We start from the raw sequence: 25792 nt of genomic DNA on the forward strand, positions 1-25792 counted from the left end.
CGAGTCTCTGCACAATGTACCAGAAAAAAACTTAGTGTCTACATTCCTAATTCTCCACAACGGCTCAAAACAACCATCAGTTCTACCTTAACAAAGATATATAACATTCATTATTTATACCTCAACAACACTCAAATCACTCATTAGTTCTGTCTTAACAAAGGCTTTGAACATTGATAGCATCTACATTAACAGAAACTAAAACATTCATTGATTTTTTGATTTAACTGCTATAAGTTGGGCTCAAAATATTTATTGCATCTTTATTAATAACGACTCTACATTTGATTACGTCTCTATTAACAAAGGCTTAAATCATTCGTTGATTCTATCGTAACAAAGGCTCAAAATATTTATTGCGTCTTCATTAACAGAGGCTCAAAACAATCATTGCCTTTACGCGAGACAAAGAGGGCTGACAACTTCCGTGCTTCCGCTCCTCGGTGATGAGAATAATGATTTCTGTTGAAAAAGCCGCTTTTCCCGCAATCGAAAGTCGCTTTTCTGTTTGCAATTCATTTCCTGGCGATCACAAAATTGTTCATATATGCAATAAAATGAACCGTGTTCGCAGTTACAAATTTTACACAATATCTTTTTGTGTGCTTCTAGCCGACTCCCGTATCGTGTGTCGTTGTGTACAATAATTGCATGTACACAAAAAGTGTTACAATTGATTTTAACCTTATTACCCTTATCAATTAATTTTATATTACAAGGTAATTTAAGTTGCGTATTCGGCGCCTATTCCTATGTTATGCTAGACTTCGCTTCGTAATTTTACTCTGCAAATCGAAATTATAGATTCTTTCTCTATATTTGCAACCATAGAGACAAATTTATTCCATCAAATCGAACAGGGCAATTTTTACATAAATACTGTGCGCTTATTTGACCGGCCAGGGCTCGTTCAGCATTAAATACACTCAAACATTCAATGTTTGAAACATATATGAAGAATATGTTTCATAGGTACACGCCGGTCATCTGGCGTGAGGTTCGGCGCGTCACCGGCCGCAGCTTGTCCACTGGTACACAAAAAGCCAGTCACGTATTGCAAATTAATCATTATTTAATTAACATTCTCTTCGACTATAAAGATATACAACAAGCTGTAGTGAAGAGCCCAGTTATACAAGAAATTTGTTCCAGCGCGTTAATATTTTTTTCGGGATATTCATCACTGGCAATTTGCGTGTTGTACCTGCCCATGGAGCCAGAAACTGAGGCCTTTACGTAACGCCAGAAACCTTAAGCCTGCCCGTAACGCCAGAAGCCTTAAGCCTGCCCGTAACGCCAGAAACCTTAAGCCTGCCCGTAACGCCAGAAATCTTAAGCCTGCCCGACCTTAAGCCTGCCCGTAACGCCAGAAACCTTAAGCCTGCCCGTAACGCCAGAAACTTGAAGCCTGCCCGTAATACCAGAAGCCTTAAGCCTGCCCGTAACGCCGGAAACCTTAAGCCTGCCCGTAACGCCAGAAATCTTAAGCCTGCCCGTAACGCCGGAAACCTTAAGCCTGCCCGTAACGCCAGAAACCTTAAGCCTGCCCGTAACGCCAGAAACCTTAAGCCTGCCCGTAACGCCGGAAACCTTAAGCCTGCCCGTATCGCCAGAAACTTGAAGCCTGCCCGTAACGCCGGAAACCTTAAGCCTGCCCGTAACGCCAGAAACTTGAAGCCTGCCCGTCACGCCGGGAGCCTTAAGCCTGCCCGTAACGATGTTGGAGTTGGAAGAAATGTTGATGTGTAATGTAAACTCGTATCTTGAACTTTATATCTAAATCCTATTTGGTGTGCTTTATTATTGAATTTTTGCGGCGCTATCTTTTCATCATCTAACAGCATCCCCTATCATTGGGGAAGACTGGTCGACCTAATGAACCTGTTTTAGAGCTATGGAAGGGGAGCAGTTGCGCCACCACATCGCAAGAAGCGTCGTTATACGTAGAAGCTCTTATCAATTGTGATAACGGCAACGCAGACGCGTCGAACAACGTGACTATTATTTCTAATGTATTGTAATGGATAATAACAGCGAAAAGGGCGTCCTATTGGCTTTCCGTAGTCCGTTGCATAGAAAAATGGTAAATTGATATTTCTCATTAAGAATGATTTAAATGGTACATAAACTTCTATTCATCTATTGGAATATATGTATATCTGTTGAAGTGTGAACTTCTATTGATGGTTGACTTCAGAGTTAGTTTTGTTAGTTCGTTTTGTTAGTTAGTTTTTATCTCGATTCTGGACTGAGTTAGCAGCATTTTCAATCTAAAATTTGATGTAGAAACGTTCACAGTGATTATTCTAGATTTTCAGTCCAACAACAGTCAGATGACCGGCATGAAAAGTTTATCAGGACTGAATATTGAGAGCTAAGCCCGGGCTTGGCCTCATCCCTTGATTAAATATGCAGATGAGAAACTCAAGTATATTTCGGCTCGTAACATTGAGCCCGCGAGCAGGTGTGATCCTGCAGCGCCTTACTCATCCGCTCAGCCCAGACGCTTCAGCGCCTTACTTATTCATCAGCTCAGCTCAGACGCTTCAAGGCCTTACTCATTCATCAGCTCAGCTCAGACGCTTCAGCGCCTTACTCATTCATCAGCTCAGCTCAGACGCTTCAAGGCCTTACTCATTCATCTGCTCAGCTCAGACGCTTCAGGGCCTTACTCATTCATCTGCTCAGCTCAGACGCTGCAGCGCCTTACTCAGTCGTCAGCTCAGCTCAGACGCTGCAGCGCCTTACTCAGTCGTCAGCTCAGCTCAGACGCTGCAGCGCCTTACTCATTCATCAGCTCAGTTCAGACGCTGCTGCGCCTTACTCAGTCGTCAGCTCAGCTCAGACGCTCCTTACTCATTCATCTGCTCAGTTCAGACGCTGCAGCGCCTTACTCATTCACGATCTCAGCTCTGATCGACGCTTCAGCGCCTTACTCATTCACGATCTCAGCTCTGATCGACGCTTCAAGGCCTTGCTCATTGTTCAGCTCAGCTTTGAAACTTTGACACCTTACTCATTTACCAGTTCACTCCTGAGGATTCAGCACCTTGTTCATTCAACAACTCAGCTCTAAAATGAACAGTTTGTTCAAGAACTCACCACTGATGTTTTTGCACGCCAGAAATTCATCAGTATAGTTTTTTGTTGCTTGCAAATTCATCGGTAAAATATGAATAACCAGACTTGCTCATAAATTTTTTTACGCCAATTGCTTGCGCGGTAGACATCTTGTCATGCTCATGTGATGCCGTAAGAACTGTCACATTCCGCTGTCGGTTTTTGTATTCAATATCAAAGAATATGTGAAGCTTTGCATCCGGTTGCTTGCATATAAAGCTGCACTTATTATATAATATATACGAAGAAGTGTCGGTTATTCTGTCGATTATTATCTTTGAGCATTGAGTATGATTATTATGAAATATTGTCATTTTTAGATCAGTGTTTAGCGAAGGAAAATTGTTGGAAAGCAATGTTGGAAGATTGTTTGGCGTTGGAAAGCCAAAGAGCTCTCGTCACCCAGAAATTCTTTCATTCGGTTACTTTCAAGGCGCGTTAAATTATAGAGAAGTTCAATTAGAGTTCAATTATAATTCTGAGTTCGATTTGAATTTTGATTCTTAAATTCTGTACAAATTAATGCTTCCGTTCATTGACTTTTTGAAGGTGATAAAAATAGTTTCTACTGGAAATTTAAGAGAGACATCTTCCAGCCTGCGCTCAAAAGACAAACTTTCGAGATCCAGTGTTGCTGGAAATGAAAACTTTCGTAAAACTATTTTCTTTCGCTATCAACTCTATCCCTACTTAATTTCCAGAGTAAGTTTTCCATGCTGTTCCTAATGGTATAAGTTATGTTTATTTGCATTTTTGAAAGGGCCTGATGTAGCGCTCATTGATCACACATCTCACCTCGATGTCGCAACTCGTGTTGCGCGCGACTCTAACTACCGTTATAACTATCTAAATTAGATGAGTGACAATTTCGGAGTCGTGTTTGTCCGTCTCGTCCCACTTCCGAATTATATGTCTCCTCCGATTAAATTTTCCAGAATCGCCCATCAAGTTTTTTCGATATAATATCCGATTCTGAAAACGTATGATAATGCTTTGCGAGAGAGACGAACGGATTTCCCGGAATTGCATAACCACTTACCGAGACCCATTATATTTCTATTCTTCATTTACATAATGTCTTGATGTTTATTTAACTACGTTTTTTAAATTGATTTCTGTTTTTATTAACATTTCCTTGATAGTTATTACTGTTATAAACTTTGAATTATTAGAATGGTTTGTTTAACGTTAGCTTTAAATTATTTTTCCCTCTGAAAGTAAATATTGGCTTTGTTACACCAAAATATATTTCTCAATTTATCGTCTCGTACCTGCTCCGTATATTAATATTATTGTGCAGTCACAGACTCAATGTGGGGCGCTGCCCTCGATCGTCCACTTCTTGCTTGAAACTTTACTCTTTACGAGCCCCAACAAATGGATTTGTATGATGCCTCTTACTATTCCTATTAAATTGGATAATAATCTCACATTGTTAAACAGCTGTTAAATGCAAAGGGCTGTTTAAAAAACGTGATTCTTCTCTAAAATATCTTGAACAGATGCTCAGTAAACTGGAAAACCGTTGTTGTAAATGAAGTTTGCTTACAGCAATCGAGTTTCTGGCCGACTCTAACTTAGAACCATTTGGCTCTTTGGTGTGCTTAAGGCCCCAGACGCTATGTTCAATTCTATTTATTAAGGGATTTTCTCTCCGGATTTTCTGGTGCGTCCGCTATAAATACGAAAAAGAAGCATGTAGAACAACTGCACCGATGTAATTTTTGGAACTGTAAAGGGGATTTTACTCGAACGCTCACCGTCCAGAATGGTGGCTTGCAGTGTCAATGTATTTTTTGCATAACCCCCCATTCGATTTCGGTCACTACCAGCAATGTACAGAATATTTTAACTTCTATTCTTACTGCAGCGATAAATTATTCGTATCGTCTGTCGCTGTTTGGTCCAAGATTCATTTCATTTGTGGCTACTCTTCGTCTGACGTCATTTTTTGCTGTGATTTCTTTTGCGTTTAAAAAATATGCATTTAAATTCTATTATTTCTTGAAAAAGTAACCTACTTAAGAGAGGAACCTTCTATATTATTGTGGAATTCGTTTTCGTATCAGCTTTAGGTGAGATATTGTTACCTCAAACCTGTCCGTCGTTGACTCAAGTTATTCTCCACCAAACTCCATCGATTAGACTATTTAGATAATAAATAAGCTTATGTGTTCGAGTGCAGGAATTACTTTTGATAATTATAACTGCTCATTACATTTATAGATTTTTACCGACAACGCATTTCCAATCGTAGTTTCCAGTACTGAGACTGAATTTTCAGCCAAAATTGTGTCAGAAAAGTTCTGTGTCCGATCTCTTGTTTATCTTTCCATGCTTTATTATACCTACTGGTTTTTTCCATGCTTTATTATACCTACTTGTTGAATTCCTGGTTCTCAAATGCACTTCTATTGTATATTTCGTACGCCTGATGCATGCGTGTCACCAACATTTTACTTTAGTTCGATTTTAAAAGCATCTATAGCGTCAGTTGCGGTGTTGGCTCAAGACTGTAAAGAAGGAAATGTTTGGTACGTGTGTTTAAATTCTGAATATCCGTGTAACGTGAATATTTGACTTTTATCGTGTTATATGTTCGAAATAAATTATTTTACTTCTTGATCATACCTTATGTGCAATACTAATTTTATGTAACAATTTTTACCTTTGTATATTGGTTGTTTGCAGAAACCGATTTATAAAGACAACTGAACGAAAAATCGTGTATTCAAATCCTTCGCCAAACGAATATACGTAACACTACTGGTTTTGCTGGTATTTTTAGTGATCTCTCTCCTTTTTCGTGATCTTACTTGTATTTAGAATCCATATTTTTGGAGATCTTGAGTCATGAATTATGAACAATTAATTTGTTATTTCTGATGGAGTGCGTGGAGCCTACGTTATATCGACGACTGAATACTTAATGTTTAAATTTTATGCGTAGCATTTTTTAATTGAATGTTTTTTGTGTTAATATTCAAATTTCACAAAATTGTAACACAAAAAATTCTGGCCACTAAGGAGCTGAACTCTCTGGTGGTACGTCTTTACCTTTTTGCTTTCATCTTTACTTAGACTCGTTCAACGAACCATGATAATGAAGTGTTTATTTTCATTATATATATTTTTATATGAGCAATTGTTGATCACTAGTCATTAATTTAGTGTTGTCACTAAGAAATTTTCTAGTACATTAAATTATTCCCTGAAGACTTTATTTCGTAATTGAAATAATTGAAATATGGCATATCTACCAATTCAATATAGATAACCATCGGCTGATTCCTTTTACTCACCCATCTTAACACAGAAAACATTTATCGAGGAATTCTTTAAACAATGTACTGCCTCATTTCTTTTCTAAAATCACAAAGGAGCAATAAAATATCTGCCGCCTCTTCAGCACCTTCCAACCAATGAAGTTTTAAAAGCTAGTTCATGCGTAAAAAATATGTTTTTTTATCAATATTCTGATGATAATAACAGCTGCGTTTTTCTCGTGGCAGGACGCGACGCTAGCAGAAGTCCTGTGCGCACACGCTCCGCCGGTCCCTCGCCTGGTCAGCTCTCCTCCAGGAAGCAATCTAATGTGAGTACATCCCTAATTGTTGTATCTATTAATTTTTTACCCTTCTTTATGTTTAATTTTGTATTGTGAATTAATTTCGAGGATATATTTTTATAGTTCGATGCACACTGCGGTACTGAAATGTCAGATGCAATAACCGTAGATTTACGTATGTTCGCATTTTCTCTTTCTGTTCTTCTGCTCATCAGGTAAAAATAGCCCAAACAATAGCATTTTTCGTAAAAGCATCTTCTCTATGCTACAGTAATCGAAATAACTACCATTTATCACTTCCTCCTGTTTTTGCTAGAAATGTCATTTCTGTCGAACATTTAACGTTCGCGTGACCTCATCGTCGTGGATTTGTTTTATCTTTTCACCTAAAGTTTTTGCTCAAGTTTTGTGTCAAATCTTAAAAATATTTGATGCATCCATGCATCCATTTTCAGTTGAGTCAGTTTTGAATGACATATTTTATATAACCCAGTGCTCGTCTCGTTATCAACACCGCTTATATACATCATTTTAGTTTCAACAATTTATATATATAATTTAACTATTACGAAATATATATTAAAAAATCAAATTCAAATTCAAACCGCATGTGATGAGGTTCATTGGTTTAAATTCATTCTAGTCACCAAATAACTACCTTCCACTGCATTTGTGTCTCAGTTCTTTTAAAGCGTCAAAAATACCTTAACGAGACCAGTTAATAGCATCAAAAGTAAAGCATCGTACTTCTCGACCTTCAGAATTTCCATGCGTGGTGAGTGCAATAATTTAATCTGACTTGGGCAATCTCATTCATCCAGACTTCTTTCACTCCCAAGAACTTGAGGTTAACTCAAGAAGAGTCCGACGACTGTTCTACTACATTGGCTGGAGCGCGCATCAAGACCCAAAAATCACGTATTTTGCACGCCTCTCACACTACTACTGAACAGAAACTTTGCTACTTCGAGAACTGTTACTCCTGATCTTTCTTGATCCAAAGAGAATCGTCTCGCCCAAGTTCCAGAAAATATCCTTTCGAGTTTTCTTTCTGCAGCAAATCACTTAACTTTCGATAGCAAGTGGCTCTGAAGCCATTCAATTTTTTCCCCTATGGACTTAATTCCAAACGATCACATCATAGACGTAAAGAAATATATTCTATTTAGTTCTAATTTCCAATCTATAGTGTATCGTTCGTTGAGTATTATTTATACAACCTGCCTTGAGCTGCGGCCTATCACTGCCACTTGTTTGCTGGCTGTCGTTTGGCTGATGGTCTACCTCTTGTTATGAGGTGCTGCGATGCCACTCAGTGAAATGCAGATATTCTTTTTGTCGTGTTTGCTTCGAAGTACTTCCATTCAATTTCATGATGATTGCTGACAATTGCTTCAACTTGAATATTTAATTTTATCAAATAATTACTGGCATAACACATTTTGCTCAGAAGTAAAAGTGTGACGTTTTGGACTTGGATGTTCGGTCACAAGCAAAGTGTTAACTTTGTAGACGTGGACTATTCGCTAAATCGTCAGGCAGGAACATGACGGCTTGTAAGCGAGGCGTGTCTGCATGGCCGACGATACACACCTGGCCATCTTCTAGCAAATTACAAAACTTTAAACATTGAGCTTAATTGCCAATAGAACTCTCATGTTGATGATTCGAGCACGCTGTGGATGCACATTCTGAACGGCCATTGCAACTAAAACTTGAGAAATTTTGCAGCTGTAGTCTTCCAGTTGTTTAGGGGATCATTCGACGAGTTGAAATTATTGATGAACTCGTGAATGATTGTTCACAGGAAATTTTTATATGAATAGTTTGTTAGACGTCAAATATCATGAAAGGAATCTGCCTCATGGACACTAGAATGTATACGAAAATCGAACGCCAATCTCCTATACCTTTTTTGTGACGATGGCCATTTCTCACTTTCTAACTTACGTAAAATCACGGCCGTACGACGACCGCAAAATATAATACGTATACGAGTTACGTTGTTTACTGTATTAAATCACAGCTGGCGCAATCGTGATTCTGGTAATCATTTATGTAATTATTTTCTTTATGAGTTATTATACGTTTACATAAATTTTTTGGTGTGAGTGACAATAATTTACCTTTCACTGCCACTGCTGAAGATGTTGTACTTGCGAGAGGCAGGATATTCAAGCTCATATAGTTCGTGTAAAAAGCTCATATGTTAGGAGCCTAAAAGATTTGCGACGGCTATAAAAGCTCTCTGAGCAGCTAACTTACTCCACGGGAGCTCAGAACGCCAAATTGTGACTTCTTTAGAGCGCTCGCATTCAGGGTAAGGCAGCCGGCTAATACTTCCTCTATATTCCTATTTTAAAAATTCTTTTATGATGTTGAACCAATTGCTTGGCTGCACGAAGTGTAATTATAAGGAGGCTGTGCGTGTTAGGACATCCAAACCTGTTTTACTGCGTAGTGCATGTTTAAGATTTCACGATAAATATTCGGAGATGCTCCCTGTAAGAGAATATAAAGCAGCCTCCAACAAAACGACGTTCTCGATGTTCTTTGAAAGCTAAGTTGCCTTTGATATGCTTTGTTTATTTTTATGGTCACTTTCCAGAGTCATTACTTGTTGATGCTTGCAGGGTCGGGAATTTTTCCACTAGCCTATTCTTGAATCAATACTAAATGTTATGCTTATGCTTCATGCCATATATCTAAGGGGGATCAATTTTGTTGATAAAAGCTGATTCTGCCAACTTTTCTAGATAAGTGATCTTTCCTTGGCCCAATAGTCGGCTAAAAGCAACAATATAGCGGAGAGAGCTGTTAGGCCGCTGCTGTGCTCATCAGAGCAACGAGCGCCGATACAAACTTCAAAGGAAGGCCTCATAGTGAAAGCTTCGTTGGCTGTCCCCTTAATCTGTGAGCCCTCGCATCTTTTGGCATCTCTGGCTTATGCGCAGCTCCCGTCAGCGCTGAGTCTTGATCTCACTGCGCTACTCGTGTTCTTATGCGCAGCGTTCTACTTATCTATGGAGTAATCTCATAACTTTCTGTGAAGTGTTCTCCAAGAATGAAGATTTGGCGCATTTGCGGTACGCAGTTCATTGAAGGAGTTGGATGAGTTTCTGTTAAGTTTAGGGATAGCCAAAATAGGTTTCATCACTTGATATTGACTGCATAGAACACTTTAAATCTCAACGATGGCGTGGACAAAGTGTAGAAACTTGATGCCTTCAGACGAAAGTTCTTCGGGTTAGATTTTGCAAAATCTCTGCTCTAGGTCGATTCTTCCATGTACTGAATCTTTGTTAAGACTAGATGTAATTTATACTTCAACACTAAAATTCCTAAATGACGATCATGACTATATTAGCAACATGACTACATTACTAACGAGACCCAATAGTAAAATTACTGATTTTCAAACGTCTCTTATTCAAAGTCACTTGATCTTGTTAAGAATTCGTGAAGAAGTTGGAAAATTTATAATTTCTATCAAATTTTGGAGAAAATCTCAGAGAATCTTCGCGACGGATTTGACTAGAGCGAGAATCCTGAAGCATATTACCCGGCTGTACGTCAGTCGGATGCGTTTTCCTGTTCATCAGAACAGTCTGGCGCTGCAAAGATCACATTTGTGTTCACAAAGCTCTGCTTGCTTGGCGATGAGGAGGTCTCTGTGCATCAGCGTCCCTGCAGCCTTTGTTCCTGCTCCGTCGGACTCGTGTCTTTGTCTTTCTTACGTTGCCCTCTCTCAGATTATGGTAACCATTCCGTTTGAAGCTCCTAAAAGGACTTCATGAAAATCAATTTTTACTCCGATGTTTGGCATCATGCATCCATTTATGTTGACAAAAGCGTCTCGTGGGGTTACGGCCTTTGATTATGAAGGGCTAGTGTCTGCAGTTATTGATGTCATTGAGTTCTGATGAAAATTGAAATTCTATTCTCTTTGAAAATTAAAATTTCTCAGAAGCTAATTTAATGCTATTATACATAATTTCCTCCCCCCAGACCCGGACAGCGCAAGGTTGGTTTCATCGCAGCGCTGCGAGCACCGAAGACAACTCGCCATTAGTTGATGAAAGAGGTAATGGCGGCCCGGCATCCCAGGACGGACCGACGAAGACCTCTGCCAAAGTCAGCAAACGAAACAACCGCTTGTCCACCATGTTCTCGCCCAAAGAAGTGAGTACTCAGAACATTTATTGCCTAAATGTGGTGCGCATCCCACTGGGGAATGCACAAGTATAGTTGGTGGGATGCGACGAGTGGGGGTGGGATATTTCTCTTTATTCTTAAAATTGATATTTGCGGGAACATGGTAACAACGACAACAATCAAGCGTTCAGCTTCAGAACTCAGCTGTGGTCAATGCGTGGGGATCTGTCTGCCGGCTGCATTTATTATTATTATTCTACTAAGCAGTTATCATGGCGTCTGGAGCAAACAAACTTCGAAGAGACGTTACACATAAGTTTAATAGGAAGCGAAAAATAAATAGACACGAGAAAAGATGAGAACGGATAAAAATGACTAAGCACTTGTTTCATAGGCTCTACGAAATAGTTCCGTTTTTAGGCGTCGACGAAACACCTGCAACGAAGAAGCCGATGTTACGGAAGCCGGCAGACTGTTCCAGGTTCGGGCGGCGGGGACCGGAAGCGCTCTGTCGTCGAAGGTAGATAGACGTGTAGACCGAACGACGAGGTCCGCTGTTGATGATGCACGCAATCGTCTTCTAGAAGGCAGATCCGACACGCGCTGCAGACATTCCTTGAGATAAGGAAGCGCCAGACCGTGAAGGCATCGGAACGTCAGAAGAGCGACCTTGAACTGCGTGCGCTGCTGACTGCGCAGCGAGTGAATACCGCGCAATATCGGCGTCATGTGTTCGAATTTTTGCTTATTGCACACTAATCGTGCTGCAGTGTTCATTACGGATTACAGTTTATTAAGTGCCGTGTTCGGAAGTCCATAGAGTGTGGCATTACCATAGTCCAATCGGGTCACAACGAGCGCCACCACGAAGGCCTCGAGAACCGGCCTTGAGAGACAGCGACTGACGCTACGTATTCGTCGCAGAGCGCCAAAACAAGAGGTGGTGACTTCGGCTATATGATTGTTCAGAGTCCTGCAGAATGCCGAGGTTGCGAACCGAAGACGAAGGCATGACAAACTCGTTGCCTACGCGAATTGGGTTGGCCTGAAGCTGATGTTGGCGCCGAGCAGTCACAAACCAAATAAAGTCGGTTTTTGATGCATTGAACTGGAGCCGATTGGAGCGCATCCAGTCTGAGATGGCGTTTATGCGTCTATGCAGACAGACATCCGGTCGTGCAACAGTAGCCATAAATTTGGATGTCATCGGCGAACACATGCGGATTCAAACTATGTAAATCAATTGTGTGCAATACGTTGACAGTATATAACAAGTAGAGGATCGGGCTTCTCTGAGAGCTGGAGGATTTATCCGCTTCTCTGAGATTTTCCATGCATGCATGCATATATTTTCCACACACACTTCATATATTTTTCTTGATTTTCTACACAATCATAGTGCCTTTTTTATGATTTATACCTTTTTCATACATTATCCTCGCGTTATTCATCATGAATTCATCACCCACTCTTCCGAAATTAATCAGACACTAATTGTTTTTTGCTATTGTTATTTGCAGGCAAGGTGGCTCAAAATTCCCGACGCGCTGATAAATGAAAATGATTATAGGTCCGGGATCCAAGGAACTACTGACATTAATCGACTCACTTTACAAGTTCTGCTTCTTAGTTTTCATGGCAGTAAAGCCAAATTGCGGGTGACGCCAACTTTATAAAAGAATTTGATTACCTGATTACATGTGACTGCTGCGATTACAAATAGTGTTGGGCTTGTGATCGTCTATAATAGTTAAAATGCTATCAATTCTGGAATTCTTATGGCCATCGAAGGTGTCAAGACAGATCAACATCCTTTAAACAATTAATAAATTTAATACTAATCATTTCGCTACCCACAATACAAGATTTGTAAACACGTTTAGCACTATTCCTGTTTTGATCACCCATGCGTTGTTGATAACGCATCATCTTGCTCCTCTCATCGGGATCTGTAATCGCTCTCCGTTCATTGACCAATATGCCGATTTGTTGCCCCAAATCACATACTTCAATTTAATAATTCCATTCGTTTTGCCCGACAATCTATCTAACATGGCAAACTCGATTTGCTCTGCGATGCCATGCAGAGCTGCTGACATCAATTCTGCGTGCTCTGTGATCGGTGCTCTGACAACGGTTCAGACGCCCGTACGTCTGGGATATTCTTCCCAGTGTTCCTACATTAGTTAGTTGAGATTACTTCGCAGGTATTATATTTATTTTTGTGTCGCTGTGTGACCGAAGCGACCAAAACATCAATTTTGGCAATTGCTGCTTTAAGGCTCCGGCCACCGTTGCATAATTTACTAATGATGATGTATTATCATCGATGATTTTATGTATTTTACTCATTTTGTGTGCCGCAAAATTTTGTGCCGCACGAAATAATTTTTCTTTCGGTAGTTATAAATATCTTTTGTATGGTGATGAAAATGTATCCTCAATTACCTTGTTTAATGCAATGTCTCCTTATTTTACTTCTCCAACTTTTTCACCTTATGATTGGGCTGGATCAATGGAAAATATAAACTTCTTCACAGCCAACAAGTGAAGTGGCCTTTGTGTACTACAAGACTTGTTTGCTCTTTACATTGCTTGAGTTGGCAAAACCTTTGGCAAAGTTTGCAAGGTTTCTGTGCAAATATCGCTATACGCTGAAAGAGTTCTTGTGTTAGTTCCGAGTATCTCTCGAGCATTGAAAAGTTATGAAGGGTAAGTGAATTGAAAACGCATTTCATCGGCATAAGTGAATATGTTAAAAAATCCGCAGACGCTCTCGCCTATTGTCAGTGACACGCATTTTTGGGGGTCCTTCATTTTGATGAATATCATTCTGAATTAATTAATGGCATCAATAATCCAGCAAATTTAATTTTACGAAAACTAATTTTCCATTTTTGTAGAGCACACGTTACAGATTTAGGTTAAAAGTGATTCGATGACAATATTTGGTTGTTCATTTATCTGGAAATCATTTTACTTTCATTTTTTAGTGTTATAGTTCCCACTCATCGGGTTTTATTATTTTTACATGATAATTTTATGCCTCAACTTCCTCGCAAATATTTTGGCAACTCATAGCTGTCGTATTGAGTCAAATTAATAATGAAGCGACGTGTTTTCCTAAGCATTTGTTGCTAAGTGGACGCCAAATTAAAAAGTTTGACTGTTTACTCAGCGAGCATCAGTAGCGTCTAATCGTGCTGTCAGCGAGCATCGGTGACGCCTGCGTGCTGTCAGCGAGCATCGGTGGCGTCTAATCGTGCTGTCAGCGAGCATCGGTGACGCCTGCGTGCTGTCAGCGAGCATCGGTGACGCCTGCGTGCTGTCAGCGAGCATCGGTGACGCCTGCGTGCTGTCAGCGAGCATCGGTGGCGTCTAATCGTGCTGTCAGCGAGCATCGGTGGCGTCTAATCGTGCTGTCAGCGAGCATCAGTGGCGTCTAATCGTGCTGTCAGCGAGCATTAATGGCGTCTAATCGTGCTGTCAGCGAGCATCAGTGGCGTCTAATCGTGCTGTCAGCGAGAATCAGTGGCGTCTAATCGTGCTGTCAGCGAGAATCAGTGGCGTCTAATCGTGCTGTCAGCGAGCATCAGCATCGTTTAATACCGCACCACATGTCATGTTATAAGTCTCTGCCGTCACCCCGGTGCCAGCATCGCAGAGCCTGGTCGTCGCGTGGCCAGTAATTCGACGTATAAGCGTCTCGTGAGGCATCGAGAGGGGCTTACGCTAAAAAATTAATTCTTCCGCTTGAATGGAGCCATTTTTTATTCGTTTTCATATCCAGTCGTTACCGGGAATTTTAATTTCATTTTGGTCGTATTTTCATTTCTGAACTTCAGATAAAGTTTCAAAAATGTCATCTATATTTCATTTAATTTCACATTTTTAATAAGTCCAATGTATATCGGTTTAAACTGTATGGCCTTAAATTCATAATATGTTTCACGCTCGCGGCTCGTAGCGAGCGCTCATAAGCGTCGTAGCTCAGACCTCGTGACGCCCTCCCCTCCCCCCTCGCCCCGCACACGCGTCGGGTGCGAGTGTCCGGAATGTTTGGGACGTCCAAGTTCCCCCGCACTGAAGCTGCGGAAGTCTTGTGACAAAGTCGCTTTGAACGCTACCTGAATACGAATTATACTTCTGGGCACGTATGTGTTGGAAGAATCCAGTGCAAACAACTCCGTGTTTCAGGGAATTGTTTACGTTCTTTACACAAATATCCGACACCAATTTTTTGTATAAATCTAATTCATTCAATTATAATCCTGACAATGACTGTGAAGTTTCTTCGGAATTTCAGTTTTCTTGATTACGAATGCAATAAATTTTCATACATTTATTTAGTTAATTGCTGTTTATTTGTAATAATAATTTGTTAATATTCATGCTGTGCATGAATTTTCAAGCTAAGGAAATACTCTGCTCTCATCAGCTTATGAGAGATATTGCATGATCTTCGGACAATCAGACTCACAGATCTATGGATCGATCAGGGTGGAAGGTCTTGCTTTTTAGCCTTGGTCTGCCGGTCTATGTTTGTTCGCTGATGTCCCATGATTACTTGTTGGTCAGGCTGTGCAGTGATAAGCTCTAGATTAATGATGCAGGGGTACATCGTATGCTTTAATGAGCGTCCTTGATCGGGCGTAATGGTGGACTTGGGAGCCATTCTGGGCAGATGCTTCTTGAATTATGGCTTTCGAAAAATTTTCGTCGTGCGTTTTCATTATAAACTATTGTGCTCTAATCTAGAAAGTGAGGCACTCGTATTTCGCTTTGAATTTTAATGAGGTGAAACAAAAGTTATAGCATTTAGATAATAAGACTTCATTACACCTAATCATCTCTATTATTGTGCCACAAGTCAACGTAATTGTTGCAACGAACGAGTTTAATTTGAGCAAAAGTGCGCTAGAATCACGTACGCCACATCTCAGGCCCATTCCATCGATCTCAGATGTCACTGCGCGACTCTCGTAAGTTCCTAACTGGGCTGAAAAATTGCTCGCACTCCACGTAACGGGTCTCGTATTTCACTTGCATGCGCTTATTACCTCGCGCCATCAATCGCAAGATTTATTGCGCTTCAGCTCAACTATACCAACATTTTCCAGCTCACTCATGCAGCATTGGGAGTTCAATTTTTTTAGAATTGACGTCCCTTTGGTCACCAATATTTGTAATTGTGCGACTCATGGAAATTTATTAAATCGATCATTGCCACACAACTTTGCCAGGTTTAAAGCTGATTATTTTCTACGAAGTTTAATTATTTCAAAACTGGGGGCGAAACCTAAAGAAATTCAGTTAGGGAAAAGAACTTATTATTTCCATAATTTTTACTTACAGTTTTGCTTGGATTTTTTTAAACTTATATTTTGCATTAAATTTAATTTTCTACTATTTCAAAGTAATATTGCATTCACCTATCAGCTTTTTCTTTAGAGCCCAGTTAATCTTTCAAATCTTCGATTGAAGTACACGGTTATATTTGTTTCATTCATTATTTGATATACTCCAATAATTTGTAATTGTCACCCCCACTTTACCCAAATAATCCTCTGAGAGTCGCGAGATTGCAAACGATCATCTCCTCTCTTTAAAGCCTTCAATATTTCATTACCCAGCGTCGGGCTCGCCGCCTCCCGCCCCAATTCTCTTGATTTCCCTCGTCGGCCTTTGGCTGAGCCCTCGAAACTTTTCATGCCTTAACTGCACGAATTATTACACCGAGATAACAATATATAGCTTCACTCATTGAGGGATATTCGTCGTCGTCATCTTCTATCAATGTCGGATATATTTTGGTGATTCATTCTAATTGTCTATAATAATTTTATTATCGAATCGACGATATTCGATAATAATTTTATTATCGAATATCATCTTCAATCAATGTCGGAGACATTTTGGTGATTCATTCTAATTGTCAATAATAATTTTTAAAAGTAAGAAAGTTTGCTTATTGGAACAGCCAATTGAACTAACAGATTGCGTGCGGTTTGGGTTCCGTGCACCGTGTTAGCCGTCGGAACGTTCTGAATTATATTTATTTTATTTTTATTACGGTAAAATCGCCACTTGGTTATTAATTTTATGTTTAACGATTTTGTTATATTGTGCTCTCGCAAATGAGATCCTTAAGCTATATTGAAGAGAATCGAAGTTTCACTTTCTATTAATGTTAACTTTTGTGATAGCAAATTAGGTGGCCGTCACTCTTTTTGTTTTAAATCGATTCTGGAGAACGTACACGAAGAAGAGAGTGACTCCACTCCTCCCTAAGAATATTATACCGCAAATAAATAAACGCTAAAATAATCTGATAAAAAGATCGAGATAATAGTATGACGAATAAATACAGATAATCACTAATTTCATGACACGACAACGAACCAAAGACTCGTGCCTGGCAATAGCTCTGCAGCTCAGTGTGCTCCTCACGGACGCATAAGATGAACTGCTGTTGAGAGCCTTGCTAGAACAAACTTAATTTAGGTTCTATTAATCTCAGAGTTTCAGTAATCCATACACACCTGTAAATCATAATTACACAGTAATCCATACACATAGATACCAATTAAAATTGGTATCTATGGCAAAGTTCATTATGGTGCTGCAATTTTCGAAAGTCCATTACTCATCTTAGCATTACCTTTAAAACATTTTCCTCCACACAACTTTTTGACACCAGATTACGACTTGCGATAACTTCCAGCTCGTCATTAAAAAATTTGGGCGCGTAGAACGAGCTAATCAGCGTAAAGGCTCCGTCTTCAGCTTCGTTAGCCCAAAAGGCACTTCTTATAGGAGCTCATTTGACGGGCCGCTGCTTTCCTTGTCGCCACACTTCCAGTTTTTTCCTCTACTTCCTCAGGAAGACATTTCTCTTAATTTCTTTTCTTACCTTGAGCTCATCGTAAGGAAATTCTTCCAGCTGCGCATATTTTCGAGTGCACATCGACCAAGTTTCGCGTTATTGTCGGGTCTGCGTTCGTGCTAGGCGGAAGTTCCGTTTACCTTCCAATATTAGCGTTGCTCAGCTATCATTTCTGGAGAAAATCACACCCGTTCAGTGCTGTGCTGCTGAGTGGCTTCTCTACGTCATCTTTTCTTGGGTTCAAAAACTGGATAATTATGATATCCTTCTATCTGTTTTTTTTTTAAGTTACAAAACGATAAAAGTTTGATAACATCCATTTTTTGGAATAGTAAAAATTAAATCTTTTTATGAAAACGTTTAATTATTTGTTTCTTAAATATGTATGAATTGTAGCTCTGAGAGTGATTTCAGGATACTCGGTTCCACTTCTGGCTGCTCGGATTTGAGAATTTTGGAGTCTCTGCATATCTTCAAACGAAAACCATGTCTCAATAATGCGTTTAGCTCATATAATCTGGAAATAGTAAATCGCTAGGATTTTATATTCTTGTCGTACCCCTAGGACTAAGTTGTTCATAACTAGTCCTGTTTATTTCGATATAATGTTAGGTCTTGTTTAGGTTTTATGTCTGTCTTTGAATTTTGACTTTTAAAGTGATTTTATTCATTTTTAGTTTAGTCGAACTGATGATGGAGCTGGACTCCGAAACGTTTTCAATATCGATATGGTGAATTTTCTTGGCGTTTTCTTTGCTTTTAAATTCCTTGTGAACTTGCGATATAAGCAGACTAATGATATAAGTACTTATGTATGAATTGATTTTAGGCAAAGAATTTTAAATTTAATTTTTATTTCGCAGTATGATTCTAAGTTTTTGAACCAAAATTCAACAACGATAACTATTTTTACACACACGTGAAAAGCCGTTTAACCCTCCGGTCCGCGTTATTTATGAAGCGATTTCTGTTTGTCTTGCTGAAAAATATCCTAAATGTTGACCACCTGGATGAAGATTTTTGTTCTTCTCGGGATACTGGGCATGTGGATCTTTTATCCATCAATTCACCGTCCTATAGTCAGTTCTGTTGAACAGGTCATCATCGCGGCTTCTTCGCTCATACATGCATTTAAAACAATTCTGAAACTAAACTAAAGACTAAATAGATTATTCTACATAAAATTCAACCCTCTATCCAGATTGTTTCATAACCATCTTTTGTGCCTATAGAGTTTAGACGAGTGCAATTTTGATGGCAGCTGCTCGTGTTTGCCATGCGCTCGAGCGGCAGGACTGCGAGCGGTAACTCGCCTACGTAACCAGCCAGCATCTTTCGGCCGACGACCAGTCCGCTAAGAAATATATAACGGACCCGCTGCATATTTATAAGAGTTTGAAAGCTCTAATATTAGGATTCAAACTAAATCAAACGCGCAGATGTTATCAAATTGTTTTCGTTAAAATTATATTTTATTTGTCACGCCAAAAATAACTAAACATTTTTTTACAAAAAAGTTCTCTTGGTTTCGCTGTATGTTAATTGTTCATATGTTAGATATTTAAATATCAATCTAAATTTTCAATGAACTAGAAATTAACACTGAACCAAAATTCATTCATTCTTCAGATGCAATACCATCCTCTTTTCCTGTCACATCGAAATTTACATAATCTTTCACAAACATAATTCAGCAAGCTTCCTTCTCATTAACATTTTTTTTGAAAGGTGAGAATCATTCTAATGACAAATCCATCGTTCGTTAAGAACTAATACTTGTTGCCTTAATTACCCTCAAATGCCTTATTGGTGCCGATCTTCAGGTTCACATCTGAAGCCTTCTGATAGTCAGTTTTTGTGTACAGTTGCGTTATCTACCAGACAGCTTTCGATGCATTATCAATTAATGCAAATTAAGCAACATATGCTGCGAGTTCCGTGCTTTTTGCTCCTGTCGTACTTAGATATGTCATGCAGCGTCATTGGAAGTAATTAAGATCTCATGCCGTTGACTTCTATTTATGCTGGTGATAGAAAAGATTGTTTCCATAACAATAAATTGTACTCACGTTGCACCTCTTTTTTGCTCCTCTTTGTTCCTCATCATTTCCACGATACCAGAGGTATTCGTCTCAACCTTACACCGGTCCGTTTAGAAATAGAAAAAAATTGAACTGTTTTTAATTGTGTAAAACATTTTAATGAACTGCCTGATGATTTCAGAATAAACTGTTCTAAATCCATTTTAAAGACAAAATTCCGTGATCATATTCTTGCTCAATATTAATTTAACTTTGTTTATCATATAGTTTTTTTCTTGTGACAATTTACTTATGTACTACCTTTACTTTAGAATGTAATATTTGTATTAATTTTTGTTGTACTTGTTGCCACTATTACGTTCATACTTGTCACCTATTACGCCTGCGAAGCTTTTTTGTAGCTCGTATGGGCTTTTCACCTGGAAGCTTTTGTTACCAAATAGCATGTTTTTTTCTCTCTTTCTATTGAATCGTGCTGTGTTGCTTCTGTGTGTGAAAGAATAAAGAATGCAACGTTTTCCGGACTGAATTAGCTGCACATCTATTTAAAATTCCTTATGCTCACTGTTCCCTGTATGTTATTTCAATTTTCTCGTCGAAATAGGTGACCGTATTATGAAGTCACACATATATTTAAGTTTAGATCAATCAGATTGAGGAATAAGCAATTAAAAATGATGGGAAAGACGCACTTAGTTGACCATTGAACTATTGCTGAGGCTGCCATATTGGGCCTTTATATGTCATGAGTTGGACAGGAGTTGTCGTGCGATGAGACTTGCTACTGACGCACCAAAAGTTTTGAGGAGAATAAACTTGACCAAAAGTGCCCGCTATTGCAGGTGATAATGGATTCTCCAGTCAATTGGTTCGAAGCAGATTATAATTTTTGTATCATTTCTGGATCTCTACAATTTCACTTAATTTTCTTTCTTATGTTTCCCGTGCAACTTTTTAGTTAACTTTCAAAACTTATTTGGTGGAATACATCTAACGATTTACAATTTACTTTAAATCCTTAAAACGAATAAAATAATCTAATTAATTGTTCGCGTAGGTAAGCCGAGCGTCCACAAAGTTTTTTGTATAAAATTGAAGTCTGTTTTATGACTTGTTCGTTATATTTCACGTCTAAGTTATTTATTCTGTTTCAATTCTATTGCTTAAGCATTCTCATACAAATTTATAAACAGTTCTCAAAATCGTGATGCCAAAGCATAAATTACTGCTGAGCTTGGATGCTGCAAGCAACTTCTATGTTGTCCGACAGCCTAGCCGCAATAAAACTGCCCATTGCGATCAGGTCAAATTAATTTCTAGTCGATTACGTAAAATGCAATTGATATCCAAATTTTGTCCGCTTCTTTGACTGGGTCACTTGAAGTGTGCAAATGATATTTGATGATGGACTTTAATATGATGTACGCCTTCACCGGCCCTCAAAGCATATTTTTTATTGAACAATCCTAATTTCGTATAAGATACGTGACACATTTCTTCGTGCTCGGAGTCATGTGATGAACATCACTATCGCTCAGTAACACCTGTGCCGCTACAACACATGTGCCTCTCCAACACACCTGCTCCAGAGTGTTAGTTGCGCACTGCTGTCCTGCTGTAACGCTAGCCTCAGCGCTCATGGCGGCTTCTTATCCAGTTTATTATGTATACATAGAACTTGGCCGTGAAATTTTCAGAAGTGTTTGAAAACTTAATGCTTATGAAATGAATCAAAATAGAATTTGATGAAGTCAAATTGTATGTGCATACAAGGTTTTCAGCACGAAAAGTGATAGCACCGTTGTATATTTTTCAGTTGTTCTTGTGCAAATTGTGTCTGAATAGAACTAGAGGAACTACATGAAAAACTTGAGATAAAATAAATACGATCCTGATTTAATTTTGTGACTACGTGCCATGGCCACCTTTAAGCAACTTACATGATCTTGTTTGCTTGACCAAAGAACCGTTGCAGTCGTGTGGTGCGCAGTACACTCCATCCCCCGATGTCTCATTCTCTGCCTAGACTTAGCTCGATGAGCAACCCTGCAAAAGAAAACTTCTCGCACCAATTTGAAGACGCTGATTACCCTATAAAACATCGGTACGAATCAGTGAAGCTCCAGGAGTCCGCTCAATCTTCTGGGAACAAAAAATCAAAATCAATTACCGGTGCCGCTAAGCCTTCAAGCTGGAAACCTAAATTGATCGGCAAATTTTTGAGAGGCATTAAATCACCGAGCAAGACTAAGGCAGCGGATCATCTGAACGAACGCTCTCAAAGTAAATCAACATTGGATTTACCAGGTTTCCTCAGTGAGTTTGATGGGACACAGAGCGCAAATCTTTCCAGTCGGTCAGCTCACGACAAATCTTTTCAAAGTTGTACGGAATTGAATAAAGGTTGGACACAACGGCGAAGAAACTCAACGCAAGGAAATTTTTTCTCAAATACCGACAATTTTGAGGACAATTTCCAGTCACATAGTAAAAAGAAAATTCGCCTATGCACAAATTCGACGGGGAAGTCACTTATCACTGAAGATTTAAATAATCATTTCCGGACAGCTGGACATCTTGAAACAACTCCCTCTACTAACGAATTTGGAAATAGCAATTCAGAATTGAAACGCAATTTTGATCGATCAATCAATCAAACTGAAGACGATGGTGACCAAATACGCACTGCCCTTCAAATCGTCGGTGCGCCTGCCTCAGAGGTCGGAATTGGAAGGAAAAAAACAAAAAGTTTATCGCCGCTGCGAAAACACGATATGTTTTCGCGCCCTTCTCCTGGAAGCGACGACGATGACACCAATCACTTTTATTCGAACAGTTCCTTGAACTCTCACGCGCTACCATCATCATCAAGCGCTGAAGTGAGGCAAACCAAGCGTGATAGTGAGCCAGACAATTCGATAGCTGACACGAGGTTCCTGGCCACTGAGCCTGGTGTAAGGAAAGAGATTCAAGGCGATGCAATATTTACCCACTCAACAGCGAAGCCATTCTATTTGCTCTGCAGGGAAGAGCGTGGAGTAGCGACATTTGACGATGATGAGGCCAGTTCGCGTTCATCCAAGACTCTGCCCCTCCATGGAGAGCATCACGAAAATTTTTCAAAAATTACTTTTCACACATCTAAACTGTCGAGTACTACAGCAAGTTTAGATCGCAATATGCAGGTGCAATCAGGCGTCGTGGATTTGAATGATACTGAAAGATTAGTGGCTCCAATTTTATCTGCTGCAGTTATTGTTCCAAACAGCAGTACTCACAAAGAGTTGCATTTCGATTCATTTCCAAGTTCAAGTGAAGTTACGAGTAAAAAATTGCCTGTCTCTAATTTATACAATACCAATTTAAATTTCCAAGACGTTCCCTCGTCTCAACATCAGCCGACAAGTGTTGCTGGAGGATGTTTACGCAGTTCTGGTGAAGCTAAAGCTGCAACCATCTACGTACCAAACATTGAATCGGTTAACTCTGAAACGAAAAAAGGCCCACAGTCGGAGTATAATTCTAATCCCACCTCTCAAGCCATGGAATTTAATCAATCTACTCATATTGAAAAAGCAGTTTCTTGTGTGAGTTATTCTCAGTCTCTGAAACACGAAGAAAATATAAAGCAGAGACACAAGCAAGTGAGGTTTTGTTCCCTGCCTGATTTGCCGCCTCACAGAACTGTAAGTGGTTCTGATTCTGGAGCTCCCACATTGAATAAAATGGTTGGAAAGGATCCAGGGATTGATGTTCCCGCAAAAATTGAAACGGATCGTCCCAAATCCAGAGCTCCTCGTTGGTGTCAGATCCGAGACGGGCCATTTATCAAAAGCCTGCACACTCCTAGACGACACAGCGAAGCGTTTAAAAACCACGTGGAATTTTTCGAAACTCAATCGACCCAATCACGGAAACGGCTACTTCCTTCTTTGGAATCTTTGCAAGTTTCGCAGAACTCGCATTCCACAACTCTTCATAGTACATATAACAAAAACATTGACGATCGTCATGAAGTGGAGACTGACACGCAAGATGAAGATACCGACAGTAATTTGAGGAAGCAAGTTGTGCACTTCAACCAGGATGTTCGTTGTACAACCCGTATCACTTCTTCAACAACTCAAGCAGCCATTCAGACCTGTGAGTCTGAACTCCCTGTAGCAGGATGCTTGATCACCTGTCCATCTGAGGGGGAAAGTTGCGTCAGGGTTTCGCCGGACGCGAGGGTAAAGGAAGAAAAATCGTCAACGTTTTGTGCTGGCTCTGACTGCCACAAGAACACCGGAAATGAGAGCCTCGGAGTGGCTGACAAAACGCGAAGTGCTCCGCAAAAAGATATTCTTAACGATGTTCCATTGCCAAACTCATTATTGAAGCAGAATTTCCAACCGAGGGAAGAAGAATCCAAAACTCACGATCATCTTAACTCCCAGTTCTGTCAAGGGAATAAAACGACTCAGAGAGATATTGATAACATTAAATTTCATGACTCACAAGAGTTTCCGATGCATTCAACGCCGATAATTGATTATGATGAAAATTCGTTTATATTAAATGATAGAAACGAAGAAATTGAACTAAAAAAATCAGAAAAAGATAGCGATTGCTATCATGAATCGAAATTAGACAAAAATCGATCTGACGAAACTATACACGATTTAGTTCTATCAAAAGACATTCCCGAAATAATATCCGGAGACTCGCAAAAATCTGAATGTACGAAATATTTATGTGGCAAGCCTCAAAGAAAGAGTAATTCTGATGGCAGTGTTTATGTAGCAGCAACTACAGCAAGTGATTGCATTGCACCCGTAGCTCATTTACCCGTCATGAGTGGCTCTGAAATAGGTGCGAGTTCTGCCATTAAAACAGTTGTGTCTTCTCAGTCAGGCGATCGATCTTTGAAGCGACTTGCTTCCACAAATCAGGAATATTGTGCGCCACGCATGGATCCATTATTCATTAGTCTAAGTGAAGTATGTATACCGAAGAAAAATTCATATTTTCTTGGTAAATTGGTTAGAAAAAGCAGCAAGCCCCTTAAGTTCTGTAAAGATAAACTCCCACACGGAAGTCAAAATAAGGAAAAGCTCACCAAAGTTTCTAGAAAAGTCGATGGATGGAAAAAAAACGCGGATGGAAGGGAATTTGTTTCGTCATTGCAGTCAACAGTTGCAAGTAATGACGATAAATCTCCCTTCGACCTAACGAGAGATTTAGGTTTTTGTAAGCCTGACAAGATTATTTCATTTCCTAAGGACATATCATCTGCTGCAAATAATGATGAATGCGCGACGGTCTTTCCTGCTGGTGCTCTGTTCCTTCCCACCGCAAGTCAGACGAAGGCGGAGAAAGGACTCAGTTCAGTTGCTAAAATTTCTGAGATAGTATCAACTTCAGACCCTGCATTCAATCGCACTCCCGACTCGATGCGAACTGCAGTGAAAATCAAAGGCACGAGAAGGCGAAACGCTTTATCGAATATTGACGATAAACAAAGTATTGTCCAAATCTTGAATCATAGGACCCGCTTCTACGATCAGTCTAAGGGAGATATAGACGATCGAAAACACGATTCAAGTTATGAAGACTCGTCAAAAATTACTGGCAATGGTAGGCCAAATGTCGTTGACGTTTTACCTGAAGATCTTCACAGATGTGCGTTCAAATCCAGACGGGACGCCATTGCTTTTGATTGTAAGACTCAGCTGCTGCCTAACGCAACTAGCGCGTTACCGCCTACATCTTCTTTTGTATTTCGTCTACCTACAATATTTTCCAAGTCTTCAACAGCCGCTCGACGCCCAAGTTCTTCGTCAGACGATTCCGCGGAAACTATTATTTGTAAAAATGTTTCCGATATAGTAGAAGATGACCGCAAATGCTGTCTAACTCCTCAAAGATCCATCTCTTTTGAGGATATTACCATAACAAAAGACACAACTTCGAACAAAATATCGTCAAGACAAATCATATCTCGACCTCTCACCCACTCAAAATCTTCCATCGAGCTAAACG

General features: G+C 39.6%; 1 protein-coding gene across 1 annotated transcript in view; it reads left to right on the top strand.

Moving 5' to 3' along the window:
* LOC108669904 overlaps positions 1-25792 on the top strand; it is a 103410-nt gene that overhangs the window by 58830 nt on the left and 18788 nt on the right. The window contains exons 10-11 of the mRNA XM_018157337.2: positions 6633-6715; positions 10697-10870. Coding sequence (XP_018012826.1) covers positions 6633-6715; positions 10697-10870 — 257 coding nt within the window. The remainder of the gene's footprint in view (positions 1-6632; positions 6716-10696; positions 10871-25792) is intronic.

The sequence above is a fragment of the Hyalella azteca genome, unplaced genomic scaffold (assembly GCF_000764305.2).
Source record: "Hyalella azteca isolate HAZT.00-mixed unplaced genomic scaffold, Hazt_2.0.2 contig12579, whole genome shotgun sequence".
NCBI lineage: Eukaryota > Metazoa > Arthropoda > Malacostraca > Amphipoda > Hyalellidae > Hyalella > Hyalella azteca.